Source organism: Leuciscus leuciscus, assembly GCF_965113295.1.
Source record: "Leuciscus leuciscus genome assembly, chromosome: 17".
In the NCBI taxonomy this organism is placed as follows: domain Eukaryota; kingdom Metazoa; phylum Chordata; class Actinopteri; order Cypriniformes; family Leuciscidae; genus Leuciscus; species Leuciscus leuciscus.
In genome coordinates, this window is record NC_138741.1 from 31,594,072 (window position 1) to 31,621,801 (window position 27,730).

Sequence of the window (27,730 nt, forward strand, 5' to 3'; positions counted from 1 at the left end):
AGCGTGAGTCACGCGTGCTTCTGTGTGTGTGTGTGTGTGTGTGTATGGAAGGCCAAAAGGGCCAAAACGTGTGAAACTGTCGCGTTAACGCGTATTCACGTGTTAACACGCAATTTACGCGTTAACACGTCATTACGCGTTAACGCGGATTTACGTGTTAACGCGTAAATGACGTGTTAACGAGTACCTAAATTTGGGACATTAGCACCACCTACTGGTTTGGTGCTGCTCTTGCTCAAACACAGAGAACCTAAATTAAGCTTGTAAATAGCAGTTTTTAAGGTGAAAATACATGTTCAACAATGACTTTTCAGAATAATTACAGCATATTTTAAATGGGCATATTTAGACAGTTAACTATAACTGTTCAAGCCCTAAAAGTCATGACCATTTTCACAATCACAATAGAAATTGTGTAATATATTTACACATTTCTCCAAACAGTATTTACATGTACACTTATACTGTAGCATATTTCTAAAGTATCTTTTTATAATTGAACCACTATGCATTATTTGTTAGAGAACCCCTTCTGTTAACACCATTAAGCCTTGAATCTGAGAATTTAGAAGAATCTGAGATTTGAGATGCATTGTTTTGCAGTATTTTTCGAAGATAACAAGCTCAATAAAATATAACAAATAATATATATATATATATATATATATATATATATATATATATATATATATATATATATATATATATATATATATATATATATGCTATAAAGGTGGTTATAAATTAGAATGTCTTGGAAAAGTAAATTTTTTCAGGAATTCAACTTAACAGGTGAAACTGTCCATAAGCAAAAGTGGCCCAAACCAAGTATTGAGTACATATGCATTATACTTTTCAGAGAACCAACATTTCTGTATTTAAAATCCTTTTTTTGTTGATTTCATGTAATATTAAAATTTTCTGAGATTTTGAATTTGGGGGTTTCAAAATCTGTAAGCCATAATCATCAAAATTATAACAAATAAAGGCTTGAAATATCTCACTTTGCATGTAAAAAGTGTATATTAGTTTCACCTGTAAAGTTGAATTCCTGAAATAAATGAACTTTTCCACGACATTCTAATTTATTGAGAAGCACCTGTATGTATATGTGTATATATATATATATATATATATATATATATATATATATATGCTATATTACAAAGTTATATTACAACACACACTACACACAAACACAAACACACACACACATGCGTAATAATAATAATCTAAAGTGATTGGCTTGAATTTTTAATAAATGAAATGAAACAGAACTTCTGCTTTTCTTTTTTTACAATGGATATTACATTGTGAAATCATGAATATAGGACCAAAAGTAATAATATATATTTTATTAATACTACACAGAACAAGAGATTAATCTATATTCTCGCCAAAATGTTGGATAGATTTGGAGTGCTAATACACTCGTGATCTATCTATTCAGTTTCCTGGAAGTTACCCTTCCATCAGTGTCGTTGCTCATGATGGCTCGTGAGGTATGTTCAGCGTAGTGCTTGAGTCACTCTATCATGAATAATTCAAATAAAATAAAGGTGTTGTGTCACGGTGACACCGCCTGTCGTTACTGTTTGTAATCATTCTCATGACTATTAATTTGGTGACGCACACCTTCGTTTTATTGTATTTATTCATGAGATTGCGAAAAAGCGCTTACCTCATGGATACGATGAGCCTACGTCACCTGGCATCTTCCGTTCGGTGCGCGCCCGTGATGAGAATCATATAGAGAGACGGGAATCCATACATCGTTTTTCCAAATTATATATTACACTTCTTTACAGGTAACTGTGAACAAACTAGCTTTCGGTTATAATAAACACTGTTAAACGGTGGGTTGAAAATAGTTTTTTTTTTTTACTTTATTTAAGTTTGTCATGAGATTGTTGCTTCGCAATTAGCGCGACAGCCTGCCATTATATGCAATACATCAAAAATACCGTTGCATGGAATCCATAAGAGTTGATGTTTCAGAGTTATGCATTTTCTTCGACTCACATATTTGGTCATTTAACCCCCTGTGATATGTCTATTAACAGCGAGTTATAGTACTAGAATAGGCTAGCCTATGTCTTAACACATTTAATCATTTTTTCCCCCAGAGTTTCCCCACATTTGTATGGTATTTACAAGATAATTAAATAATCGATATCAATTATATATAAAAAAATAAATACTTTAAGGCTTTTACTTTTATGGCACAACTAATCAAATAAAATGATGACACAATTACAAAAAATCTAGAAATTGGATGCAGTTATTATAAACTTTATTATAAACTGAATAACACAACAAATAAGTAAAGATAGATAGATAGATAGATAGATAGATAGATAGATAGATAGATAGATAGATAGATAGATACATGGTTTTACTACAGTTCTATTGTATCAATACAGTAAAACCATAGTAACCATCACTGTAGTAACCATGATCTGTTATAAACACGAAGATTGACATTTCGTTAATAAAATAAATAATAACACAATGTTGTAAAAAAATAAACAACTCTAAGTTCTGGCTATTGTCACAACGCGCTGAGTGGAAGACAGACTAGAAAAGGATGATGAAGAAAGTTTCTTTAATACTCAAAATAATTTCCAGAACAGAGAGATACTCACACACATGTAGCCAGGGCCGTTTCTAGGCATAGGCAAACTAGGCAGTTGCTTAGGGCGCAAACAGCCGGGGGGCGCCAGTAAGAGCCCTAGTCACACCAAGAGATTTTTTTCTCACCCAAGCAAGTGGAAGAATTTTTTTTTTACATTTCCAATAACAGACAGTATATTTGCACAAAATTCCTGTGTTTATGACAAAAGGACACCTGCCACTAAATATCTACAGTGGGTAGGTCGTTGGGCGCGAGGTGATTGAAAGTAGCTTTTTTTTACACATTATAATGTATAATGTGCAAAGTGTGTGTTGATATATATACGATATATATCAGTCAGATTCACAAGGCTTAATGTGTTATCAGAAGGGGCTCTCTAACAAATAATGCATAGTAGTTAAATTATAAAAAGATGCTTTAGAAATATGCTACAGTAGGAGTGTAGGCTACATGAAAATACTATTTGAAGGAAATGTGTAATATTATCCTAACACAACTTCTATTGTGATTGTGAAAATGGTCATGACTTTCAGAGGCCAATTTAAAATATGCTGTAATTATATGTAGGCCTAGTTGTAACCTATATTCTGAAAAGTCATTGTTGAACATGTATTTTCACCTTAAAAGCTGCTATTTACAAGCTTAATTTAGGTTCTCTGTGTTTGAGCAAGAGCAGCACCAAACCAGTAGGTGGTGCTAATGTCCCAAATGTAGGTACGCGTTAACACGTCATTTACGCGTTAACACGCAATTTACGCGTTAACACGTAAATACGCGTTAACGCGTAATGACGTGTTAACGCGTAAATTGCGTGTTAACACGTAAATACGCGTTAACGCGACAGTTTCACACGTTTTGGCCCTTTTGGCCTTCCATATGTGTGTGTGTAGTGGAGCACACTGAGCGCTCATTCCCAGAGACGCGTAGAACAATTGCAGTCTCTTTTAGCTTTAATATTCATAGACACTAGTCCATATCGAGATTTGATTCATTGTACAGCAGCTACTTTTGATTTATTCATTCAAAAATAGCCTAATTCCGTGACGTTCTGCTTTATATAGCAAGTTCCATTTGTGACTGGATTCCGCGATTCGATCCGTCGCTTCGCAAACACAGACGGGGTGAATTTATGAATGAAAGTGTGAAAGTTCTGACACAAAACGAAGTTGATACGTATCCTCACGCTTTTTTTAAGTGGGTATACGCAAATCCTTGGCCTTTTCTAGTGGGTATACGGCGTATACCTGCGTATCACGTAGACTACACCACTGCTTGCCACCCCAATCACATCAAATGTTATCATGACCTCAAAGTTACCTCTTCTGACCTTAGATCATAAGAGTTCGTAACAGATGTTACTCACGCAAAGTGACTGTGGCGCTAGCAATAACAACCCAGACATTATAGCTGCTTATTACCTACAGTGTGCCACTCAATTTGGAGTCATACCAAAGCTTCTTCGCACAGACTGTGGCACTGAAAATGGAAATATGGCTGCAATCCACTGTTCTGGGATCAGTCCACACAGATGATGACCTTGCAGGGGCTTCAGGCCATATGTACAGTGTGACTCCTCAACCACAAACCAACGAATTGAAAGCTGGTGGTCATACTTCAGGAAAACAAAGGTGTAATAGTCCACACAGTCATGATATTTAGGGGGTTTATTTAATATACCTTTTCTTGCAGAACTTTAAATTAGTTTGAATTTAATATTCAATTAAAACACGTTATAAGAAAATAGTCTATTAAATTTATACCCGGCTTCACAGACAAGGCAAAGAACACTCACACCATTAGGGCAGTTAAAGGCACACTACGCAGTTTCCATTTTTGTCAAACATCGACCCCTAGAGTCGCTGTAGAGTACTTGTGTTTAACATTACTGTCGTAAATAGCACTCACGCAGAGCCGTCTCTGCACTCTTCCGACCACGCTTTCTTCGTCGACTCTGCCATGATCACATCTGAGGGTGCTTTCACACCTGCCTCATTTAGTTCGGTTGAATCGCACTAGAGTTCGTTTTCCCCATTGGTGCGGTTCGTTTGGGCAGGTGTGAATGCGGCAATCGCACTCGGGTGCGCACCAAAAGCGGACCAAACAAACGAACTCTGGAGCGGTTCGTTTGTGGTGAGAACGTGATCCGACCTCGAACAGAACCAACTGCCAAAGAACTGCACATTTTTTAACTAAACCAGTTGCCGTAGTCAGCTGCGCTGTGCATTATGGGATGAGGAGAAATGTTTGTTGACAGTTTGCACTTTAAGCATGGCAGCTCGCGGACACACTTGGAGTTGTGAGGACTTGCGGAGCCTGATAGATATTTGGTCTGATGACCATATTAGGTCCCAACTGTCAAAACCCCACAAGAACAGCGAAATATTCGCTTTGTTTAGCAAGCAGCTCAGGGAAAGGGGATTTAACAGGTCTGTGGAACAGTGCCGGGTTAAAGCAAAGAAACTTCGCCAGCAGTACATACAAGTGCGGGATGCACTTAATAAAACAGGCAGCTCAGGTAAGGAGAAAGACAAGTTCCCCTGGTACGATGACCTCGACAAAACACTTGGGACAAAACCTGACGTTGATCCGGTCGATGTTGTTGAGTCCTGTCGTGGAAATTTTAAACTGTATATTAAACTAACCATGTTTCTAACATCTAACCTTATTTGAACAGGATGTACTGTACGAAACCAATGGAAAACTTGTGTCTTTGACTGTGTGCGTATGTATATGTAAAAATAACAAAGTTTGGGAAATGAAACTAGACAGTCTGTTAGAATCTTGTGATTAACGAATTAAGTCATCATTAAAACAAAGTTTGCTTGTGCCAGTGACAGAGGAAAAGGGTTGGGGCTTTTGAACCAATTGAACCAATCATATTGAAAGTGACATGTTAGTCTTATTTGTTTTCTCGATTCTATAAAAACTGTTGTATATGTGTTTTACGGTGGGATTTCTCAATGGAATTTGTCTGAGATCCTCCAGCCTTGCTTCTTGGGAGAGATTCCCTGAGAACAGCTAGAAGACTCTCTTGGCCGTTATTGAAGCATTTAGAGGACATTTGCTGATGTCTGTCTGTTCATTTCTGCTGTGCAGCAGGTCAGTTTAGGGAAGCAAGTAAATTAGGGTAAGAGACTCGGCCAGTTGTCGACTGAAGACGCAAGAGCTGGAGTATAAAAGTTGTTAGGTGTCGATTTGTAGACGCTCTGTGTCGATGAGTAGACGCAACAGTTTTATTCTAAATAGTTGGGTTAAGGGGGAAAAATCCACTACAGTCCCATGATAGTTCAACATTGCCATCGTCAGATTACAATGATGCTACTGATGCTAGCACAGTTGACCGGGCTATACCGCATCTGACACAGAGGTTGACGGTGAGTTTATTTAGTTTTTGCACTTTTACAATACCAACCACTTGTTTCAGAAGTTATGGCGTAACTTTAGGCATAGATAGTATACTTTCCCTTGCCAATATGACAGCCAGTTAGGATACTTCACATTAACCAAAAGCAGCTAAATAAACCTGTTGCTTGTTTTCATGTTATATTCTCTTCGTTATACTCACTCACTCACTCACTCACTCACACTGCATTGTGTATGTAGCAGCATGCATTGTGATATATTTTTTTCTGCATTAAAATGACATGAGTAACACAGAGAAATTGTGTATTTCAACAAACAGTGGGAGATTCAAGCAGCGTTTCCTGAGATGTCACAAACACCATTGCTGATGCAGGACTGTCTACTACAACATTTTATTTTCGAAATGGAGAAAAAGAATGTTTGTTCAGATGTGTCAACTTTACATTTGTTACTAATTAAACAGGAAATAAAACAGTATTTCAAACTAAAAAGTATTCCCATCCCATCCATTTTAAATCAGACAAAACTGGTTCAGTATGTAGTGGTTCCTATACTAGCACATAAGAATAAGTGAAAATGAACTCATCAAGGGAGATAACACACCTTAACTATTTAACATAGTGAATACTAAATGCAGAGTATTTGCAGGTGTTGGCCATTCATATAGTAGTGAAGTAGCTACACAATGCATTTCTAATGTCGTGTTGCTGCTGTGCGTGTCCCTGCTCATCATGTACAGATCCTTCTTCCTCTGCAACGGTTTCTCCCTCCAGAAATTCCTCCTTCTGTATCTCACAGAAATGATGCAGCACACAGCAAGCAGACACAATGCGGCTTACAAAAATGATGTGGGTCTCATTTTCTTTAAGAAGGCAACGCCAGCGTCCTTTGAGGCACCCAAAGGCACGCTCAATGGTCATACGGGCTTGGCTCAATCTGTGGTAGAAGTTGAGCTGCTGTGGTGTTACTGCTCCTCCCTCTGGGTAAGCTTTCATGAGCCAAGTTAGTAGAAGGTAAGCCGAATCACCCAAAAGAAAAACAGGCACGTCGACCCCCTCAAACGTTTCAGTCCAATGAGGTAAAAGAGTGCCTGCACTGCCACGCTCATACAATGAGGAGAGGGAGAAAACACGGACATCGTGTATCTTACCTGGTCGTCCAACATTAATGTCCCAAAATCTCATTCTATGGTCCACCACACCTTGCAGAATGATGGAATAGTCTCCCTTCTGATTGTAATAACAAGATGAGTTGTCAGGTGGAGCTCTGATCTTGATATGGGTTCCATCTATCGCACATGCCACCTGAGGGAATCTCCATTTGTCATGAAAACCCTGTATTATCTGCCTGAATTTATGGCAGTCACAGCCTCTTGGGTGATAGTGCAACATGTTGATAACCCAACACCAAACAGTTGTGAGATGGATCTGTACTCCAGGTTTGTGGATAACCTCCAAATACAAATTGCAACACGAGCCTCTATAGGCACAGCCTGTCTGAATTGAGTGGTCTCTCATGTCAGCCAGGGCCGGAGAGTGTCAGTAGTTTGAAACTGCCTCTTCCCATTCTGAAGTTTTTCAGCCAATCATCGTCTGTCCAGGTGGCGTTGATGTGGGGCCACCAACTTTCATTATGTGGGTGTGTCCAAATGGCCCTGTGTTTAACAGAAAGATGAAATTGGTCATCTAGTCATTATGATAACTTTCAGAAAAATAACTCTTAATTTAAATTATTATTATCATCATAGTAAACTGCTTTCATTAATATTGTTAGATGAATTAGAGCTATGTTATTTTTGCTATTAGGATTTTACACCTTTAATAAGGTTTCTCACTTAACAAAATTACTTTATGCTATAACATATGCCTGTAATCTGGACAGATATTTTAAACTGTTTAAAAATCTTAAAACGAGCTTATATAAAAATTGAGTGCACCTCCAAGAAAGCTGCCTTTTTCTCATCTGTTTTATCTTCAACTGTTCCATTAATGCCAACTCTCCCAGTGAGGTGATCGTCCACCACCTGGACCACCGTGAACAATAGAAACTGCAATCATCCGCCCAGCAAGGAAGTATTCATCTTCTCTGGCAGCTGTAGTAAACTGTTATTGTCCAGTTAGTATAAAACAAGACAATTATGAACAGGGCAGATAAAAGGTAGATGTACAGTAAGTAAATCATTTACTTGTGTTGTTAAAGGTGAGAAATCTCCTATTTTCTGGACCATCAAAGATTCTCCGTGCCCATAAACAGTCCATTAGGAGGGTTAGAAACTCACGTTTGGGAACACCTGTGTCCACTGCATCTTCAGTTGTGCCTTTGTCACCTGTGAATTTAACAAGCATGTTGTGTAATGGGTCGTACGATGCTTGAATCCACGAATTGCTCCATCCCAAACATTGGCTCTATTTATGTTGAATCTGCTGCAAGACGTTTTTATGATCTTCAATGAGAGATCTGACACAATATCTGCAGCAGTTAATACATCTGTGCTGTAATAAATAAAGAGGTTTTGATTAAGTTAATGATGAAATTAAAAAAATAGTCAATAAATTTGGGAACATGATATTGAGACGGAGTAATTAATAAATGAAATTAAGAACCTTTCTTCTTGAACATGTTGTCTGCTCTCATCTGACTCTTCCCAGTCACTTTAGATTATTATTGGTGCATAGAGACGTGTGTAACTGCTGTAAAAAGACAACGATTAACAGGAATTTACATCTATGGACATATAAAAGTAATTAGGCTACTTGTAAAGCAATCATGTGTGTGTTCTTGGATATTTGTTCAGTTTTTTCCTGCTTCCTAGATTTGTCAGAAATATAACAATTATTAAAATAACATTAGAACTGACCATTATAAAGACAGAATAAATTTTTTCATTTGTTGTAACAAAGTAACTTAGCAAGGTACGAACATTATGAACTTACTTGGTCCAAAAAAGGCAGAGAGAGATCAGGGGGTCTGAAAAACAACAACTATGGGTAACACTTTAGAATACTGTATCTTCACTCAAAAATGAAAATATTGTCATCACTTACTCACCCTCAAGTTGTTCCAAACATCTATGAGTTTCTTTATTCTGCTGAACACAGGATATATTTTAAAGAATGTTGGTAACCACTAACCAGACACTAACGGCACCCATTGACTTCCATAGTATTTCCATAGTATTTTTTCCTACTATGGAAGTCAGGTACCGTCAGCTGTCTGGTTACCAACAATATTTAAAGAACAACATTATAAAATAAAAAATAAATAATTATAAAGATAATTTTATAAACTGGCGCATTTCTACGCCAAAATAAAGCAGAGTAAAATAATTCAAAGCGTTTTAGTACCATACATATTCAATTACAAACAATACTATTTACGAAAACTCTAAACTGCATATTAGTGATGTTAAAAATAATGGCAGTGATCTGGTGACATGTCCATTTTCACCCATAAACAACTGTACTTATTGGACAGTTCGCCTGAAGCAAAATACAGCTATAAAAGAGCTATTGTTATGTTATCTCAGTAACTTTTGTTCAGCTGCACCCTCGTGTTACTTAATGTTTCAGATTGTTCTATCCCTTTAATACTCAGTAGTCTTTTCAAAATAAATGTAATAACATTGAGTGGGTTATATATCTACATTAATCTCTGGGTCGCGCGTATTATGGATCTGTTGTAATCACGTGTTACTTGCGCTACACGTGGTCGCACACGCGCGGAAACCCGGAAGTCCTGTACAGTGTGATTTCTATACACATAATTGCTCGTCATAATAACTGCTTCTTAATAATAATTTGATATCGAGGTGATTGTTCGTGATGGATGATACAATTTTAAGTTTGAAGACACAGCTCTTGGAAAGAGAGAGAGAGATTGCAGCTTTGAAGAAGAAACTTCATCAAATGGAAAAGGTCTGCAATAGTTATTCTGTTAACTCTGCAAATGTTCAGATGACAAAAGTATTTGTGTGATTCTGTACCGTTATGTATGTAATGACTTTAACAACGAATATTTAATGCCAATTTATATGTGTTGTTGTATGGAGTGAAAACAGTATGACAATTTTTAGGTTTAGGTCAGACACTTAAACTCTATTACTATTATCTTTCTGAAGATAAAGATTTAAAAGCATGGATTGATAGAACAGCTTAAATCATTTATTAATTGTTGGACAGAATAGTCTTTTGAAAGGCACCAGTGTCATATGACACATAATTATGGTCAAATATCTGAAAACTGAAAAGGCTTCTCCCCCCTTTTTTTTTCAGGGAAACTCAATATTAACAGAGTTACAGGAGAAGGTTACCAATCTTTCACCACTGAAATCAAATGTAACGCTGAGCAATGATGACATCATGAGATACAGCAGACAGCTTATCCTACCAGAACTTGGTGTTAAAGGTTAAACAATATTTTGACTTTAACCTTTATAATGTAACTCTTTTCTTTTCTTTTCTTTTCATAAACAATCTTCTTTTCTTCACAGGCCAGGTTGCCATAAGTAATGTATCTGTTCTGGTTGTGGGATGTGGAGGTTTAGGTTGTCCTCTTGCGCAGTATCTGGCTGCAGCTGGAATAGGTAAAGTGGCCATGTGTGTTTACTATGTTCATAATGCTGTTAAGTATAGGAGTTTATCTGTACAAGTTAGGTCCTGTTGACACCTGGTATTAAAGGGATTGTTCACCCAAAAATAAAATTTACCCCATGATTTACTCACCCTCATGTCATCCTAGGTGTATATGACAATTTTTCTTTCAGACAAACACAATTGGAGTTATATAAAAAAATGTCCTGGCCCTTCCAAGCTTGTTTTGAATTCCATAAAAGTGCATCAGTCCATGATAAAAGTGCTCCAGGCGGCTCCGGGGGGTTCTTAAAGGCCTTCTGAAGTGAAGTGATGCGTTCGTGTAAGAAAAATCTCCATATTTAAAACTTTATCGACTAAAATAACTAGCTTCCGGCAGACGACCGTACGCCACAAGAGTAACCAGTGACGCATGTATGATGTAGGATGTAAGTTTAGACGCCTCTCGCGGTTCAAACAAACATGGCTCGGCAACATTCAAGCTCCTCCGACATTTCTCTTTAAAAATTGTCGTTTTAGACTTCTAATTCGTGAGTGGTGTTTTGTTTTGCTCTATCTTCTGTGCTTCCGCGGTCGTCATTAGGTTGTGCGTCAAGGTCAAGGGTCACTCTCTCGCCATAAATCGATACATATGGCCGTCTGCCGGAAGCTAGTTATTTTAGTCGATAATGTTTTAAATATGGATATTTTTCTTACACTAACAAATCGCTTCACTTCAGAAGGCCTTTATTAATCCGCCAGAGCCACGTGGAGCACTTTTATGATGGATGGATTCACTTTGATGGACATCCAAAAATATACGGCCATTCACTGCCATTATAAAGCTTGGACGAGTCAGGACATTTTTTTATATAACTCCGATTGTATTCGTCTGAAAGAAGAATGTCATATACACCTTAGGATGACTTGAGGGTGAGTAAATCATGGGCTAATTTTCAGTTTTGGGTGAACTATCCCTTTTTCGTCCTTTAAAGAGTTTTCGTCAATCCGATCACAAGTGGACGACGCTAAATGCAGATGTAAACGGGGTCTAAATTGACCACTTCCAGAGGTAGTCGAAAATGCAAAATGTGTTTGAACAGCCACAAAAGACCGCCTTCTCCGGGATGGATTAAAACACCAGGTTTAAAGGGGTATGTGTCTCCCTTGTCTACTTGTGATCGACCAAAACGCATCTTAAAACCAGGTGTAAACAGGGCCTAAAACATTTTGAGCTTGTCCACATTCGACCACTTCCAGAGTTATTGCATTGGTAGAGTAGATGCTCATGTGGTTGAATCATTGGTTACAAGTAGGGGTGGCACGGTTCACAAAACCCACGGTTCGGTTCGTATCACGGTTTTAGGGTCACGGTTTTCGGTTCTGTACGGTTCTTGTTGTTGTTTTTTCTTTTAATCTTTAACACTCCAAAAATTTACTTCAGCATATGATATATAGCTGAATTATCTAATTATTAATTTATTTATTTCATAAATGGGGTGTGTTTGCAAAACGCAGCTTCTCATTTCCCGTGGGCTGTGTCGGACAGTTATTTGTCACCACTTTTTGCCAGGGTTGATATTATGTCCCAGCACGGATGTACCAATACAAATAAATAAAACATTTCCAGTTAACTAGCAAAGTATTCGTTTCGTTCGTTTGTTAAATAAGAAGCAATCTAGCGCTGAAATGTGTTTTTTTTAATCAAGTGATCAAAGTGCTCGTTGCCGTTGCGATCAGTGGCGCTGATACAGTGTTCTCGTGGCTTGCGCACACACCGCAGCGGCCGCACATTCTTCACTCAGACGCGCGCTTCAGTCCGTTGAGGAGACTCTAGGCTACTCTATTCGTTCCGATGAAATCACAAAACAAAATTCATACAAATCTGTCCCTGCTTGATATACAACCGCTGATAAACATAATCGGTTTTGATGAAAAAGAAAAATATATACGAGTGCAGATTAGAACTCAGAACCTTTGACACGCTTGGCAAGTTCTGCCACTGGACCATTAAAGTACATACCGGTACGTGGAACAGTCGATCTATGTAGCCTATTTATTCACGTGAAAAAAACAACATATAGCCTAGTGGAGTTGATCTCATTAAATGTCTAAGTAAACCCAGTGTACTATTTAAATCGATTGCTGGACATTGTAATGTTATTCTACATTTGTCTGATTTATGATTTAGCATTGTATTAGCAGTAGCACGGGCACAAGGCTACATTGCGCATGCGTCGAACCGCGCGACGCACACACGCACCGAACCGAGACAAGCGAACCGAACGGTTCGGATGTTTTTTCATGTACCGTGCCACCAGGGCCGGCGCGTGCACTTCTGCCGCTCTAGGCGAAAAACATTTGTGCCGCCCCTAGGGCTGGTCCGAACAGGGCCGCGGGAAGTGGGGGTGCTGGGGGTGCTGCAGTAAACACTTTAAGTGGGCTATTTAAATGTTTTTATTTATATGTTAAATTATCTTTTTAAAACATAAGCGCAGAGTGTTACGTAATATTGTGTGTGTGTGTGTGTCGAAAGAATTTGTCCGCAGCTGCTAAAAAAAAAAAAAAAAAAACCCGTCAAAAACCCCACTGTCAGTGTTTTGTAAGGAACAGGCAAATATGTAAAATATAGCAGGAGACATTTTAATTGTTTACTAATAAAACAGTTATTTTTTATGTCATTGTCGGCTAGACAGATGAAGTTGACGACTCGCGATCTTCGCAGCGCCAGAGAGAAATGCACATTTCATACGAATTACATAAGCAGCGCAGTCTGTTTTCTTTCGTTTTGAATTGTTCTGCTTAAAAGTAGACATTTCAAGCTATCTATATGTCTCAGGTCTGTGAGGCAATAGGCTACCTTATAGGCCCACGGTGAGTTTCGGTTCATTTATGAGACGAGCTCCAGGTTCGCCAGCGCCTCCGTGTCCTGATTATCTATTTTCTAATAGCTTATATATTCTTCTTATTTATTGAATCCAGACAATTGGTTGATGAAACATCGATTAAAATTAAGATACAATTAATACAAAACGAAATTAAATTTAAAGACAGACTTTGTGCTTTCAGTTTGAGGTCTCTGTGAAAGTTTTAAAACATTCTTTTAGTGCCGCTTTAGAGAAATACATGTAAAAAAAAAAAAGCGACTTAAGGCCAATTTATACTTCTGCGTCGGGTGCGCGTAGAAGGTGCGGCGTAGCATACGCATTGACGTGTACCATACGTCGTACCCTTCGCCGTACCCTGACGCGCACCTCCTCAAAAATGTAACTACGCGTCGCAGCGACGCGGACCGCAAGATCTGTGATTGGTCGGCTGGATAGCATCGCGTTTCCTCCTACACTCTGCACCGCCCGCCCGCCATTTTTAAATTCCGAAGATCAGTGAAGAGCCATGGAAAAAGACCAAGTGACTGAGAGATTGCTTGAAGAAGTGCGGAAATACAGCCATCTGTATGACTCCTTCAGTCGCCATTGCTCGTAGAAACCTAAACTCAAAATAGCCGCGAGGAATGTAAACACAGTGGAACTGGAACATTAAAACCCACCCGCGCCAACTAGCGTTTCGGCGGTGTAACTGCACATCAACACAGACATTCGCAGAAGTATAAATGCTCACGACGGCGTCGCCTACGTGCGTAGCCTACGACGTACACTACGGCGTACACTCGACGCAGAAGTATAAATTGGCCTTTAGTCCAGTGCGACTTAGGCTATATATGTTTTTTTCTTCCTCGTGGCGCATTTTGTGACTGATATGCGACTCCGGAGCAATAAAATAAAAGGGACTCCGGAATAAAAGCAGAATCAATAAAGTCAAAAATGTGATGTGCAGTCAGGTTTGAGAGTGTGCGCGTTTTTTGAGGAGTTTTATAGTCTTGATATTGTTTCTTATTCAAAAGTGGTGACGCCCCTATCCACGCTGCACTAGCAATATAAAACGCACACACACATGTCTGTTAAATTAAGCAATACTTTAAGGTAGTCTATATTTTTCTGACTAACAAATTACTGACACAGTAAAGGGTAGATTTAAATTAAGAAAAACAAAATTTCAATAAAGAAAAACAAAATTTCAATAAAGAAAAAAACTAAATGTAAAATTTAAATAAAGAAAAAACGAAATTTAAATAAAGAAAAAAAACATTTAAATAAAGAAAAAACAAAATTTTAAATTTAAATAAAGAAAAAACGAAATTTAAATAAAGTAAAACGAAATTTAAATAAAGAAAAACGAAATTTACATAAAGAAAAACGAAATTAAGTTAAATTAAAATCGAGATTAATTTAGATTGATAATAATGGGTAAAAATGCTAATTGCCTATATTTTGTTTCTATTATTCTATTTTCCACAATGTCAAAGCAACGCAGCTTAACCCAAAACACAAGCTCAGGCATGCACTTCTGTCCATACAAACTCCGCTGTTCTGCGCTCTAGCCAGAGAACACTCCCGTTGCAGGAACACTTTAGGCCAAGAGGAAGCAAATATATACATACCGGTATACTATGCGTAGGTGGATGTGATCGGGGATTTTGGCTGTGTAACATTTAAAGCCACTTAAATGAACGAAATGACTCAAATAAAGATTCGTTCATTTTTATGAACGAGATCGAACAAGAGAGTCAGTAAAATTATCCGAACTTCCCATCATCGTGAGAGCAGGGGGCGGGGCGGCGCGGGGCGGCGCAGGGCGGCGCAGCGGCAGCTCAGCAAATCATATAGCCTATTTTGTGAATTGTTCATTCCCGATTGGCACACATTTTGCCGCCCTTACAAAAGTGCCGCTCTAGGCAATTGCCTAGTTCGCCTATATGGACGCGCCGGCCCTGCGTGCCACCCCTAGTTACAAGGTAGTCTGTGACGTCAGAAACACCAGCGATGTCTTTGGTTCACTGCAGTTTTAAGGTGAAAATACTCAGCAATGGTGTTGATTCATGAGTTTGCACATGTTTTGTCTTAAAGCATATTAAAAACACCACATAGACATATAAACAACATTATAAACTTGATTTTCACCACAGGGGGACTTTAACAAATTAACAAACACAACTTTTGATTTAAAAAATGCATTAGTAAATGTTGTAATTACCATTGAGTAAGACTAGTAAGTGTAACTAAATAAACCAATGTTAACAAATTGTATAGTTTAAATTATATATACACTACCAAGTAAATAATAATAATAATAATAATAATAATATAGTAAAAATAATAATAATACTATATGATGCATTAAATGGATCAAAAACATGCAAATATTTACATTGTTACAAAAGATTTCTATTTCAAATAAATGCTGTTCTTTTGAACTTTCTATTCATCAAAGAATCCTGAAACTAATGATACCACAAAAATAATAAAAAGCAGCACAACTGCTTTTAAATTATAATAATATTTGACAATATTACTGTTTTGAGATCAAATACATGCAGCCTTGCTGAGCAGAAGAGACTTCTTTCAAAAGCATTAAAAAAATCGTACTGACCGGAAACTTTTGTACGGTAGTGTATTTCAAACATATTCAGCTGTAATAGTTAGAGAGAGTCTATTTTTTAAATGAACTTTTTAATTTAAAAGAAATGCACACAAAACAGAAGTTACCATAGTTACCAGTCTACAGTAAATGCTAAAGTAGAAGAGATGAAGATTGAATCTGCTGTTCATAATGGGTCCCGTGAAAACCTTCAAATCTCATTTTAGTTTGTGTCCCAAAGCAAACACTTGCATGAAGACTCGGCTGTAATTGTACTATGGCACTAGTTGGCAGTTGTTAATGTAGTTTGTGTTTTCAGGACGTTTGGGCCTGTTGGACTATGATGTGGTGGAACTGAGTAACTTACACCGACAGGTGCTTCATTCAGAAGTGACTCAAGGTCAGCCTAAAGCCCTGTCTGCCGCCCAGGCCATCAGCAGGTACCATCCTACCTCACGAAACCAGCACAGGTGAACGCCTGAACGACAGAGAGTTGACTGCTTGTGATCTCTTCCAGGTTGAACTCCACAGTTCAGTGTGTTCCCTATCACCTCCAGCTCTCCAGAGACAACGCCATTCAACTCATTCAACAATATCCACTCATGAAATGCTATTGAGAAGTTAATCTTGAGCTTTTCCACAGTTCTGTACAGTGCAAAACCCATTTATTTGTCTCCTTGACTTTGCATCTTCATGTATGACATTGTGGCAGACTGTTCAGACAACGTTCCTACACGGTACCTCGTGAACGATGCCTGTGTCCTGGCCGGCAAGCCTCTAGTGTCAGCGAGTGCTCTACGAATGGAAGGACAGGTGAGCTCATCTATTCAATATCTCAATCAAACCTGCAGACAGTGAGCTGTACATTGATATTTGACGTTTTTATTTACAGTGGTCGCAAGTATTTGGATTATTTTACACATTATTTTAAAGGCACACTATGCAAGATTTGTACCTTAATATAACAGTTTCGAATAGGCAAAACCAGCAATGCAAGTTTGAGAGGTGGCGCGCCGCCAAATCTCGCGAGAATCACGACTTGCTTTACGGCACGACGTCACATGCATCAACAACATATGAAGCAGCCTCTATGGAAGACACTAGCACGCATTTCAGACGTGAATCATGGCAGATTCGATGAAGAAAGCGCGGTCGGAAGAGTGCAGAGACGGCTTTGCATGAGTGGTATTTACGACAGTAACGTTAAATACAAGTACTCCACTGCGACTCTAAGGGTCGCTGTTTGAGGAAAACGGAAACTGCATAGTGTGCCTTTAAAGGGACAGTCAGCCAAAAATGAAAATATATATACTGTATATTTACCTATACAGGAAGTCAATGTGATGCAATGCTTTTTTTACCTCAACGTTCTTTAAAATATCTTTATTTGTGTTGCGCAGAAGAAAAAAAGTTGAAAGAAAGAAATGATTTTTAGTGCGTGTATAACACAGATACCCATACTGCAATCTTGATCTTCTCCCAATACAGTGAATGGAAGAGTTTCCATTTTAACTTAAGTTTTACATCCTAATATACTGTCTGTTCCTAAAATTAAGTGGCCGTTTGTCTTTAGAAAACCAGGAATATAGTGCATGAAAACGTTTATGGTGCATTTATAATACCGTTTTAACCACAGACACAATTGTTCATCCACTGACTTTTCACAAGAATAAAGGGGCAGCTTTTTTATTGTTATTTAGAAGACTTTTTATAAATTTTTTTGCAACCTAATTTTAGTGTGAATTGTTTTGAATAACACTGTCACTTTTGATTAATTTAATGCAGCCTTTCTGAATAAAAGTATGAATTTCTTTCAAAAAATAAAAAAACAATCTTACTGACCCCAAACTTTTGAACGAGAGTATATATGCAGTTAGATGTAGTGTGTCTTTTGAGTTAATTGGGAGATTTTGATTATTTCAATGTTTTCTCTTGTAGCTCACGGTGTACAACTACAGAGGAGGGCCGTGTTACCGGTGTTTGTTCCCCTCTCCTCCTCCTCCTGAGACTGTCACCAACTGCTCTGATGGAGGCGTCCTGGGAGTGGGTCAGTCTGACTCTACTTGATCTGCTTATACTCCAAAGCTTCTTCCTCTTCATCATCATCTTCTTCTCATCATTCTTCTCCACAGTGTTCTATATTTCTTTCTGCCACAACTACTTGCTTATTGTACAAACTTTGTTTTGTAGATAGTTTCAGTCTTCTGTAGTGGTTTGTTCAATTTAAAGAGGACCTATGCCCTTTTTACAAAGTCTTGATTTTGTTTTTGGGCTCTACTAGAATAGGTTTTCATGTGTGAAAAAATTCCTTATTTTTCACATATTTTACATTATTGCATCTCCTCTCTTCCCAGTCTGTCAGTAATGCTTTTTAGTTTCCTGCATGTCTCTATGAAGCCCCTCCTTCTGTGCTCTGATTGGTCGGCTGGACCAGTGTGTTGTGATTGGTCAACCGGTTCGAGTGTATTTCGGAAACACACTACTAATGCAACTCAACCAGGCCCCGCCCCTTTTTTGTATATGCCTTGTGCAGGAATCATTTAAATGATGTGACATTTTACATTCCTGCAAGAAAACTCAAGACTACAGTGACCCTGATATAGAGAATAACTCTTAATAACTTTGTGCTTTGTAACTTTCAGAGCTTTTTCATCCTCAAACAGCAACATTACACTATAAAGAAAGATGAACATGTTTTGAACATGAGTGTCTTGACAAAGACCGTCTCTCTCATTTTCTTAAAACTGAACCCTAAGTTCTTTGCTTATCTAAACCAACAATACTGTTTCTTTTTTACTGCAGATCTTACCTCAAAAAACTATTTTTAAGTTATTTCTGACTTTAAAAAAAGTGAATATGAATTCTTCTTCTGTAACGATCCCATAATCCCATAATTATACGTTCATGTTGCAGTGTTCAGCATTGTGGATATGACTGTGAAGTGACTTGTTTTGATACTTGCAGTTCCTGGTATAATGGGTTGCCTTCAAGCATTAGAAGTTCTGAAAATTGCGTCCGGTCAAGGATGTATCCTTTCTACCCTTAATGACATCCTAAACTGAAACAATTATGCTTTTAAGCTCACTTATTACCATACTGTAGGCAGCACATAATGAAGGAACTCCTTAACTGGTCTGTTCAGCCTCATTTGAGCAGCAGCTGCTGATGTTTGATGGCCAGGAGGGGCGTTTCCGGTCCATACGTCTGCGGGCCAGGCAGATCGAGTGTGTGGTGTGTGGAGAGAAGCCCACGCTCACTGAGCTCCAGGACTATGAGCAGTTCTGTGGCTCTGCTGCTACGGATAAGGTCTGAGCATGAGGAAATCTCACACTTTCCTTCCTATAGTCATCCTTGTGTGTGTGTCAATGATGCAAACTAATCAGCTGTGGTTAAACGTCCACAAGGCGTCACTCTCACACACTTATTTGGAGAGTGTATTTTGCAGAGACATGCTTCTCTTGAGCTTTGAAAAGCATGCAGTTATTCAATTCGTCCACATGCACCACACATTCAGTGTAACTGTATTATTAAACTTAGGGAAAGAGAACTCCTTTCAGCATTCAGTCAAAAATCAACTCCAAAACCAAAAAGGTTTTAGGTCACCTGATCAGACATGGCCTACATCAGCATTTATTTGTGGTGGTTTTGGTTTAAACGTTGTGTGATGAAAACCAGTGCTGATTTATTCTCAGTTATTTCTGTTTTATTGCATTTACAGTGTCGGAGACTGAATCTTCTAACCAAAGAACAGAGAGTCTCTGTGCAGGTAGTACAGTGATTTGTCATAATTCTGGGCATGCAGAGGAATGTAATAAGGGGTGTTTAAATTTCCATTTGGTAGTTTAGATTATATCTTTAGCAGAACCGCTCTATGTTAGCCAGTTCATTACTGAGCATTGTGGAAGTGTGTAGCTGGTCATTATATAAAGCAGATCTGATCTGTCATCTTGCATTTCTGTGCAGCTTCCTTCCTCAAATATTGCACATATATAATATTTGTCTTTCATTGCAGGAGTATAGAGCCATTTTGGACAGCTCAACCCCTCATCTCCTCCTTGACGTTCGACCCAAAGTAGAGGTGGACATTTGCCATATGTCAACCTCACTCAGTATCCTTTCCCATGATCCCTCTTTAACAGTTTAGTATTGGACATTCGCTTCATTAAAATATACATCAGAAACTCTACATGTGAGTCAGTGCACTGGAGTTTCAGATTTTCCTAAATTACCTTTATGATTAATGTTGTAGTAGATTAACTTTTTTTTTTTTTAAGCTTTTTATAATATCTACTCTCGTTAGCTACACTACAGTTGTCAATAATTGTAAAACTAATTTTTTATTACCAAAATGACATATTTAAAAGTTTTTTTCTGTGAAACAAATTCTTCATGCCTTAAATGTATAGCGGAGGATCTTTCCGAATTTTAGATAAGACCCGCCCTCTCCACTTTTTGAAAAGTTTGATTGATTCACCAGAATGATTGACAATTAGGAGGACCAATAGTATAGGCATTCCACCCGGAAGTAAAAAAATCCTCCGCTATACCTTTAAAATAACTTGAATATAACTCTATACCCTTGCTTCATTTAGTATATGTGGATACATGAATATGCAAATTAGCCCCGCCTCCACTCACTCACACCAGCTCAGAGATCCACTCGATGGATCCACTTCACTGAAGTAACCGCTGCACAGTTGTATCGCTCACAACGTATGATTACACAATATGATTAGTCTTTTGCTTGACTATGTAATCAAACATCTAATAATGTGTTTAGATTAGCAATGTTTATACATCAGGCCCCAGGTGACCAAATAGAACATTTAGCCGCTTGGCATAAAGTCAAGTCGAGTCACAATACAGATTGTTTCAAAGCAGCTTTACAGTGATAACAGGAAAATAATGCAACAAAGTTTGTTTCCAGAAGATAATAGCGTTATAGTCCAGCTTAAGTAAGTTCAGTGATGTTTCATTTTATTGTGAAAAATATATTAATTTAATTTATATATATTATATATATACAGCAGCTCTGGAGAAAACAGTGATGTCATCATCCAGCTCTAATGGTGTCAGTGCCGGCAGATCAATATTATTGTTGAATATGTAAGTAAATGTTCAATTTAATGTCCCCAACTAAGCAAGCCAAAAGCCAATGGCAACAAAGGCGAAAAAGGCGACAATGGCAAGGAACCAAAACTCCATCAGTGACAGAATGGAGAAAAAACCTTGGGAGAACTCAGGCTCAGTCGCTCAGTTCTCCTCTGGCCAATGTACGAACAGTGTATGATTATGATTCAGGCAGCATTACAGGTCAGAATAAACACTTGTTCATTTCTCGTGCTCTGGTTTGGAGGCACTAGCACTCGTCTCACTGCTGCTGACGTTTCTTCATTCTTCATATTTAGTGTGAGATTTAGTAAAAATCAAGTTAATTCCTTCAGTTTAATTTTCTTACCTTGCATGACAGACATTCCACTTGCTAGTTTAGAGGATAAAAAGGCTGAGCACATCACACTTTTAAAAGATACAATTAATAACCTCAAACAACAGACCAAATCTCAAGTCCCAGGTAAGAATCTTTTTTTGTTATATGCCGTTTTTTGTGATTAATGTTTAACACTCCCTTCTCCTGCACCTCAGTTCTTTCTGCTCTAATAAACGTGGTGCAGAAACACTAAACGTCACTATGCGCAGGCATGAACGTTGATGGTGTTGAGCCATACATAATGATCCTATCTTTATCCACAATAATCGCTCGTCTGAATGCCAAATGCCATTGGTTTTCTCAAGAAAGTCATCAGAAACAGCTGACCTCGTTTTTTAGACTTGTATATTTCGATTTTTTAATGAGATGTGAATCTATTTAAACTAATTGGATAAGCCTTGATTTCACTTGAGATAGATGCTAAGTGCCTAAGAAAAGAAACAGCCTAAAATTATGAAACTATATTACTTGAATATTCCACACCAACATCTCAAGGAAAAGGTTATAAGAAGAAATAGAAGAATATAATCAAAGAAAGAAATAACCCTTATCCAGCAAGTACACAATACATTGATCAGAAGTTATATTAAAGATATTCATAATGTTACAAAAGATTTCTATTTCAAATAAATTCTTCTTTTTTTTTTACTTTCCATCAGAGTACTGAAATAATTTCACGTTTTTCAGAAAAAAATTAAGGAGAAAAAACAGTTTTGAACATTGTTTGAACATTGTTAATAATAACTATTATTAGTAATTAAACATCAATAAAAATTAATAACAGAACCAGTTCAGCCAATTACATTTTTAAATATATTTTTTATATATTCATAAATATTCATTATAGTTATCATTATCCCATGGTAAAATGTATATAGTTTACATACACATTTATCAAATAAATGCATCCTTTGTGAGCATAAGAGACTTGAAAAAATTATTCCAGTTTATGTACGCATGTGTTTATTATTTATATGTATTTGTTTATACACACACACACACACACACACACACACACACACACACACACACACACACACACACACACACGTTTGATAATACATAATTTGGTATATATATATTATTTGGTAAAAGAAGCTTCTTTGTGTGCCGTATGATTGCTGTGAATAAGCTTACTTTGTAAAACAAATTTTTTACTTTTATAAAGAGAAAGAAAATGATACTTTTATTCAGCAAGGATGCATTAAATTGATAAAAATGTCAATAAAGACATTTATAAAGTTAGATAAGATTTCTAGATGAAATAATATATAAATAATTTAATTTGAGATGATTTTAGTTATTTTAAATGGCAATAATTTACAATATTTTATATATATATTTGGTCAAATAAGACTATTTGTATGATTGGAGTAAATGAGCTTGAATAGAGTGAATCAGCTAACTTTATCTCATTATCTGTGTGTTTACCTTTATTGTCTTGTAGTGTTTGTGGTGTGCAAACTTGGCAATGACTCCCAGAAGGCAGTTCAGCTCCTGGAGAACATGTCTGGCCTTGAAACTGAGCAGATCACTGTGAAGGACATCAGGGGAGGATTGATGGCCTGGGCCAAGAACATAGACCACTCGTTCCCTCAATACTGACTCATTAATGAACGAAAGCAATAAAGTTCTAATGATTTTCACTTTGTCTATTTATTTCCTTTATGCTATAATTGGTTCGATTTTTTATGGCACCTCATCACTCCCCTGCATTTTTGTGTTTCAATGCATCTTTTAATGTGTGTAATATAATCAGAGTGATTTCTCCATTTATAATGATTCTAGTAAGTTATTCCTACTCTGCACCTTTGATTTTTTTATTAGGTTCTCAAATAAATATTCATTATAGTTATCATTATCCCATGGTACATTTTATACAGTACACCTGAAGTGCTAATTTATAATATAATTGTGATAAGGAGTTTACATATTAAATGTTATACTAATATATTGAGTGTGTAAATTTTTTTTAGCTATAATGACTATTTAATTGTAGCTATCATTATTCATTATGTCATTACAAACATTATACAGTGCAGTCATACAGGTATATGACTTTATACAGGTCATTAGTTAATGTGAATTGAAATTATTAGAAATGTAATGCATGAACCCCCCCCCCCCCATTTTTATATTCCAATGAACTACTAAACCCTTCCGTTTACATAATAGTAATATATTTGTGATCAATGCTATAATTATGATGAGCAAGAACAGCTTGAGCTTTGTGGACAATCACAGATAAAGGCCGCTACAATGTATCATTCAGGACTCTATAATGCTATATTGCGTCATAGTGGCCGTGGAATGACGCCGCTAGAGGGCGCGCACACGCGGAATACTCACATAACGGAAACTGCGCGTGAGAGACATGCGCGTACGCCAGTGAGAGAAAGAAAAACATTTCTGCACTTTTGAAGCTCAACTTCACTTCTTCAGCTCGACAGACCTGCCATTTCCTTCAGCCTTTACTTTCTCTGTCTGTGCGGCGTTCGTTATTTGCCCGCGGAGATGGAGAGCGCATATTAAGACGCGTGTAATGTGACATGAGAAGAGGTTAGAAAGTTTTCAAATCGAGCTCATGTAACGGAGCCTGTAACCGAGCGATGGTTAACTGGCTAAATGAAACACCAGGAGCTTTAAAAAAGAAACCCCGAAGCTTTCAAGTCCTCGTTTTCCATTGATAGTAAGCTTAATCTCTTCACTTGTCAGGGAAACGCCTTTCCAGCATTAAAGGTATGTGTTCCTCTCTTTCCCTCCTCTGTTCAGTGTGTTTATTTCGTCTTGAGAATCAGTTGTTAATGATGCATGGTGATAAAGCTCGAACAAAGACATTGTATAACTTGTTTTGCTGGTATTTGTGGTCTTGTGCCAGTTATGCGATCTAGAGTGGGAGGGTCTCCAGATGTGTTTCCAGATGTGAGCTGGAGTTCTTCATAGCAAAAGACAAAAATGTGCAAAACTCCTCCAGAAAACAAGGAGTTTGAATTTACACTCTGATTTGGATATTCAATAACTTGCTATTCTTATAGATAATGGCCGAATGAATGAGGTCTGTAGGTCCCAGTCAGGGACTTGTGGAAGAAAGACTGAAATTAATCTTTTTTTTGTTTCAAACAGATATGAGGAGCTGGATTACAATGGAAAGCACTTTGTCAAGCATCATGCTGGCATCCTGATCGCTCAGCCGTGGAGTGACACTATCAATTCAACATGTGCTGGATAATGCACATACGGCCATGAATATGCTATCGGGAATTCATGTTTTTAGAGGGCGACGTAGTGAAAAATAGGCACCTTATTCCTTGCTCCAATTCTGCTGCCTGGTACACCACGGGTTGCACATGACTCTGCCAGTTCTGTTCACCTGCCTTAGGACAGAATAACATTGTGTTTGATTAAAAACACAACCTTTTCCCTCATCGGATATCGGCCACGGTTTCCAAGCTTGTCCGTTTTACACAGTTTACTCTCAACCTGTGGAGGTAACTAATGTCTGCCAGTAGTAGCACCTCTCCTCTGACCTTACCTAAACCCTTCGTCCACTCTCAGCATCAGACTGCCCCCCCGACCCCCTCTCCATCCCCCAGCCCTCCGGTGCCACTCTACGTCCGCCTCTCCAATGGGAATCACAGTGTCCCGAGCCCCACCAGCTCCCTTCACGGAGGAGTGTCCTTCCTCCTTCAGATCGGACTCACCAGGGAGATGGTCACCCTGGAGCCTCACGATCTGTCAATCAATTCTGTCAAGGATTTGGTCTGCTCCATAGTCGATCAAAAGGTAATAACGTTTTATTTGTGTGATGATCTCTCACTTTCATCAAGAGTCATTCTGAATCTTGCCTGGTCACACATCACAACATCATTTGAAAGAGTGTCCCTATTAAATCCCCACACATAGCCCACTGTGTTCTTGCTTAATATTTCGAGCACATGATTATTTATGAAATTGAATTCTCTTAATTTTTCTAAAAGGGTGAGACTAATTGACTGATGTGAGTTTATTCCTGTAATCGTCAGGAAGTTGATTTAGGTGGATGAGCATGAGGAGCATTAGTGATTGATTAAAGAACACATTTTCATTCAATCTCATCTAAATCTGCTTTTATCCACAAACACGGCAAATGAGGTGGGATGTGTGTGTTGTGCAGCACATTTCTGCTGGTCAGATGGTTAGGGCAATGGCTGGGAATTTTTAACCTCAGTCGTAATAGTATTATTACGTAGTATTACAGTAAACATCTTACTGGAATGAAATAGTTACACTGTAAAAAATGTCTAACCTCTCCAAGTCAAAATTTTCTAGTGACTGGTCACATCAAAATTTTTGAATTGGCCCAAGTGTAATTCTTGTTGCAATAGTCTGTTAACATTGGCTCAATGAGAAATAATACGTCAGACTAATTGAAAAATTTAGATGTAACCAGTCACTAGAAATGTTTGACTTGGGGATGTAATTTTTTTTTACAGTGTACTTAAGTTGTAGTTTGAAGAGAGACTGAATATTTGAAGAATGTTGAAAGCTGTGTGGTTGCTAGGGTGTTGCTAGGCCATTTCCATGGTGTGTGTTAGTGGTTTCTAGGACAATTCTAAGTAGACGAGAGAGAGAGAGAGAGAGAGAGAGAGAGAGAGAGAGAGAGAGAGAGAGAGAGAGAGAGAGAAGTGTTGATAGTTGATTAAATTTAAAAGGTCATATTTGTCATTGACCTATATGTTTTAGTGTTGTTTGCATTAAATGTCTTCAATTGTTGTGATGTTATAGTTACATATAGGCATGCATGTGTTATTGTTGATCAATTTGATATTGATATTTCAAACAGAGGTCTAGTGTTTTGGAAACACTATTATTATGTGGACAAATAGAACACAGTGACTCTCGATCTGATATTTGGATAGTACAAGCACATCTTTACCCTACGATGTGCTTCATGAGCTTGTGTGTCTCAGTGTCTGTGTGATGCATGAGGCAGATAAGTGCATGCGTGTAAAAATCTGTTAGAACGGAAACACACTTTTTCAATCAGACAGCAACCAAGAGGTTTTAAGCGTTTCTTTAAATAATGTCACACATTGTGTAAACATGCTCTTTCTTCAAAGATGTAAAAATGCAGCTATATTTTGAATGTCTTCAAAAAAAAAATATATAGGCATAGGCTATGTATATATATATATATATATATATATATATATATATATATATATATATATATATATATATATATATACAGTATATACACACACACACACACACACACACACACACACACACACACACACACACGTGTATATATATCATTTATTTATTTTTTGTTTGTTTGTTTTTGTGTGTCCAACAGTTAGGCTAGGTGCATATTTAAAACATTTACATTTATGCATTTAAGCGACTTACATTACATTTCAAGGTAAAAATGTATATATATATATATATATATATATATATATATATATATATATATATATATCACATGATTCAGAAAATCTAGAAGGTTTATTCTGGCCTGGGTAATTTTAATTTGGTCAGATATGACAAAAAAAAAAAAAAACATTACACTGATCAACACTTTGTGTCAGAACAGGCTGAAGGACTGTGCCAAATGTGTTTAGCTGTCTGTGAATGTCAATGCTAAATGGTCTGCAAAGTCGAATGTGCACGATACATATAGTTCTACTCTCCCAAAAGAAAGAATCAACTCTGAACATACGAGTCGTCAGGAATTCCATTCTCGCTTCCATGATACGTAACACGGTAACACATTTGCATAATGCTCACCTATGGTCTTCATTGGCTGCCCGCATGCCAGCAGGAACTAGGGGTGCTGAGGGTTCTGCAGAACCCCCTGACGACAGCTGTTTCACTACATTGGCATTTAAGATGACATGACTTTAAATAACTTTTTGTTTTTCAACATGTTTTTTAAGAACACCTTCTACCTTTTATAAAATTAATCTAAATATTATTTCATTTTTATATGTTGTCGAATATGGTTTTATGACTCTAAAAGAAATTAATAGGCTATATCAAAAGGCAAAAGCCGATCTCGCATGGAAGTGATGACGTGACACTGGTTGAGGACCAGCATCTAAGAACTCATTTGACACTCATTTAATGCATGTTCACTCAGACGTCGGTGAAAAGATTAAATGTAGATGTCTTGATTAAAGCATTCTTTGGCATTAGGGGCTGTTCACACAGAACGTG

At 37.5% G+C, this 27,730-nt stretch overlaps 2 protein-coding genes across 2 annotated transcripts in view; both read left to right on the forward strand.

Annotated features, from left to right (window-relative positions):
* Positions 1 to 9,701: 9,701 nt before the first annotated feature.
* mocs3 (molybdenum cofactor synthesis 3) lies at positions 9,702 to 23,175 on the forward strand. The gene is made up of 13 exons (XM_082143685.1): positions 9,702 to 9,912; positions 10,270 to 10,402; positions 10,488 to 10,580; positions 16,361 to 16,481; positions 16,559 to 16,650; positions 16,754 to 16,854; positions 17,980 to 18,088; positions 19,006 to 19,068; positions 19,184 to 19,347; positions 19,760 to 19,807; positions 20,054 to 20,150; positions 21,512 to 21,613; positions 22,977 to 23,175. The coding sequence occupies exons 1-13, from the start codon at positions 9,820 to 9,822 to the stop codon at positions 23,132 to 23,134; spliced, it is 1,374 nt and encodes a 457-aa protein (XP_081999811.1). The 5' UTR covers positions 9,702 to 9,819; the 3' UTR covers positions 23,135 to 23,175.
* Positions 23,176 to 23,866: 691 nt separating this feature from the next.
* prkd3 (protein kinase D3) overlaps positions 23,867 to 27,730 on the forward strand; it is an 83,828-nt gene continuing 79,964 nt past the window's right edge. The window contains exons 1-2 of the mRNA XM_082143453.1: positions 23,867 to 24,268; positions 24,653 to 25,312. Coding sequence (XP_081999579.1) covers positions 25,025 to 25,312 — 288 coding nt within the window. The 5' untranslated portion in view covers positions 23,867 to 24,268; positions 24,653 to 25,024. The remainder of the gene's footprint in view (positions 24,269 to 24,652; positions 25,313 to 27,730) is intronic.

What these genes read in the sequence shown, in the direction of transcription:
- mocs3 (XM_082143685.1), top strand. Translation starts at nt 9,820, where the DNA reads ATGGATGATACAATTTTAAGTTTGAAGACACAGCTCTTGGAAAGAGAG. An exon ending in ACCAGAACTTGGTGTTAAAG is followed by an intron (nt 10,403 to 10,487) that starts GTTAAACAATAT and finishes TTTTCTTCACAG; the next exon opens with GCCAGGTTGCCATAAGTAAT. An exon ending in CCATATGTCAACCTCACTCA is followed by an intron (nt 20,151 to 21,511) that starts GTATCCTTTCCC and finishes CTTGCATGACAG; the next exon opens with ACATTCCACTTGCTAGTTTA.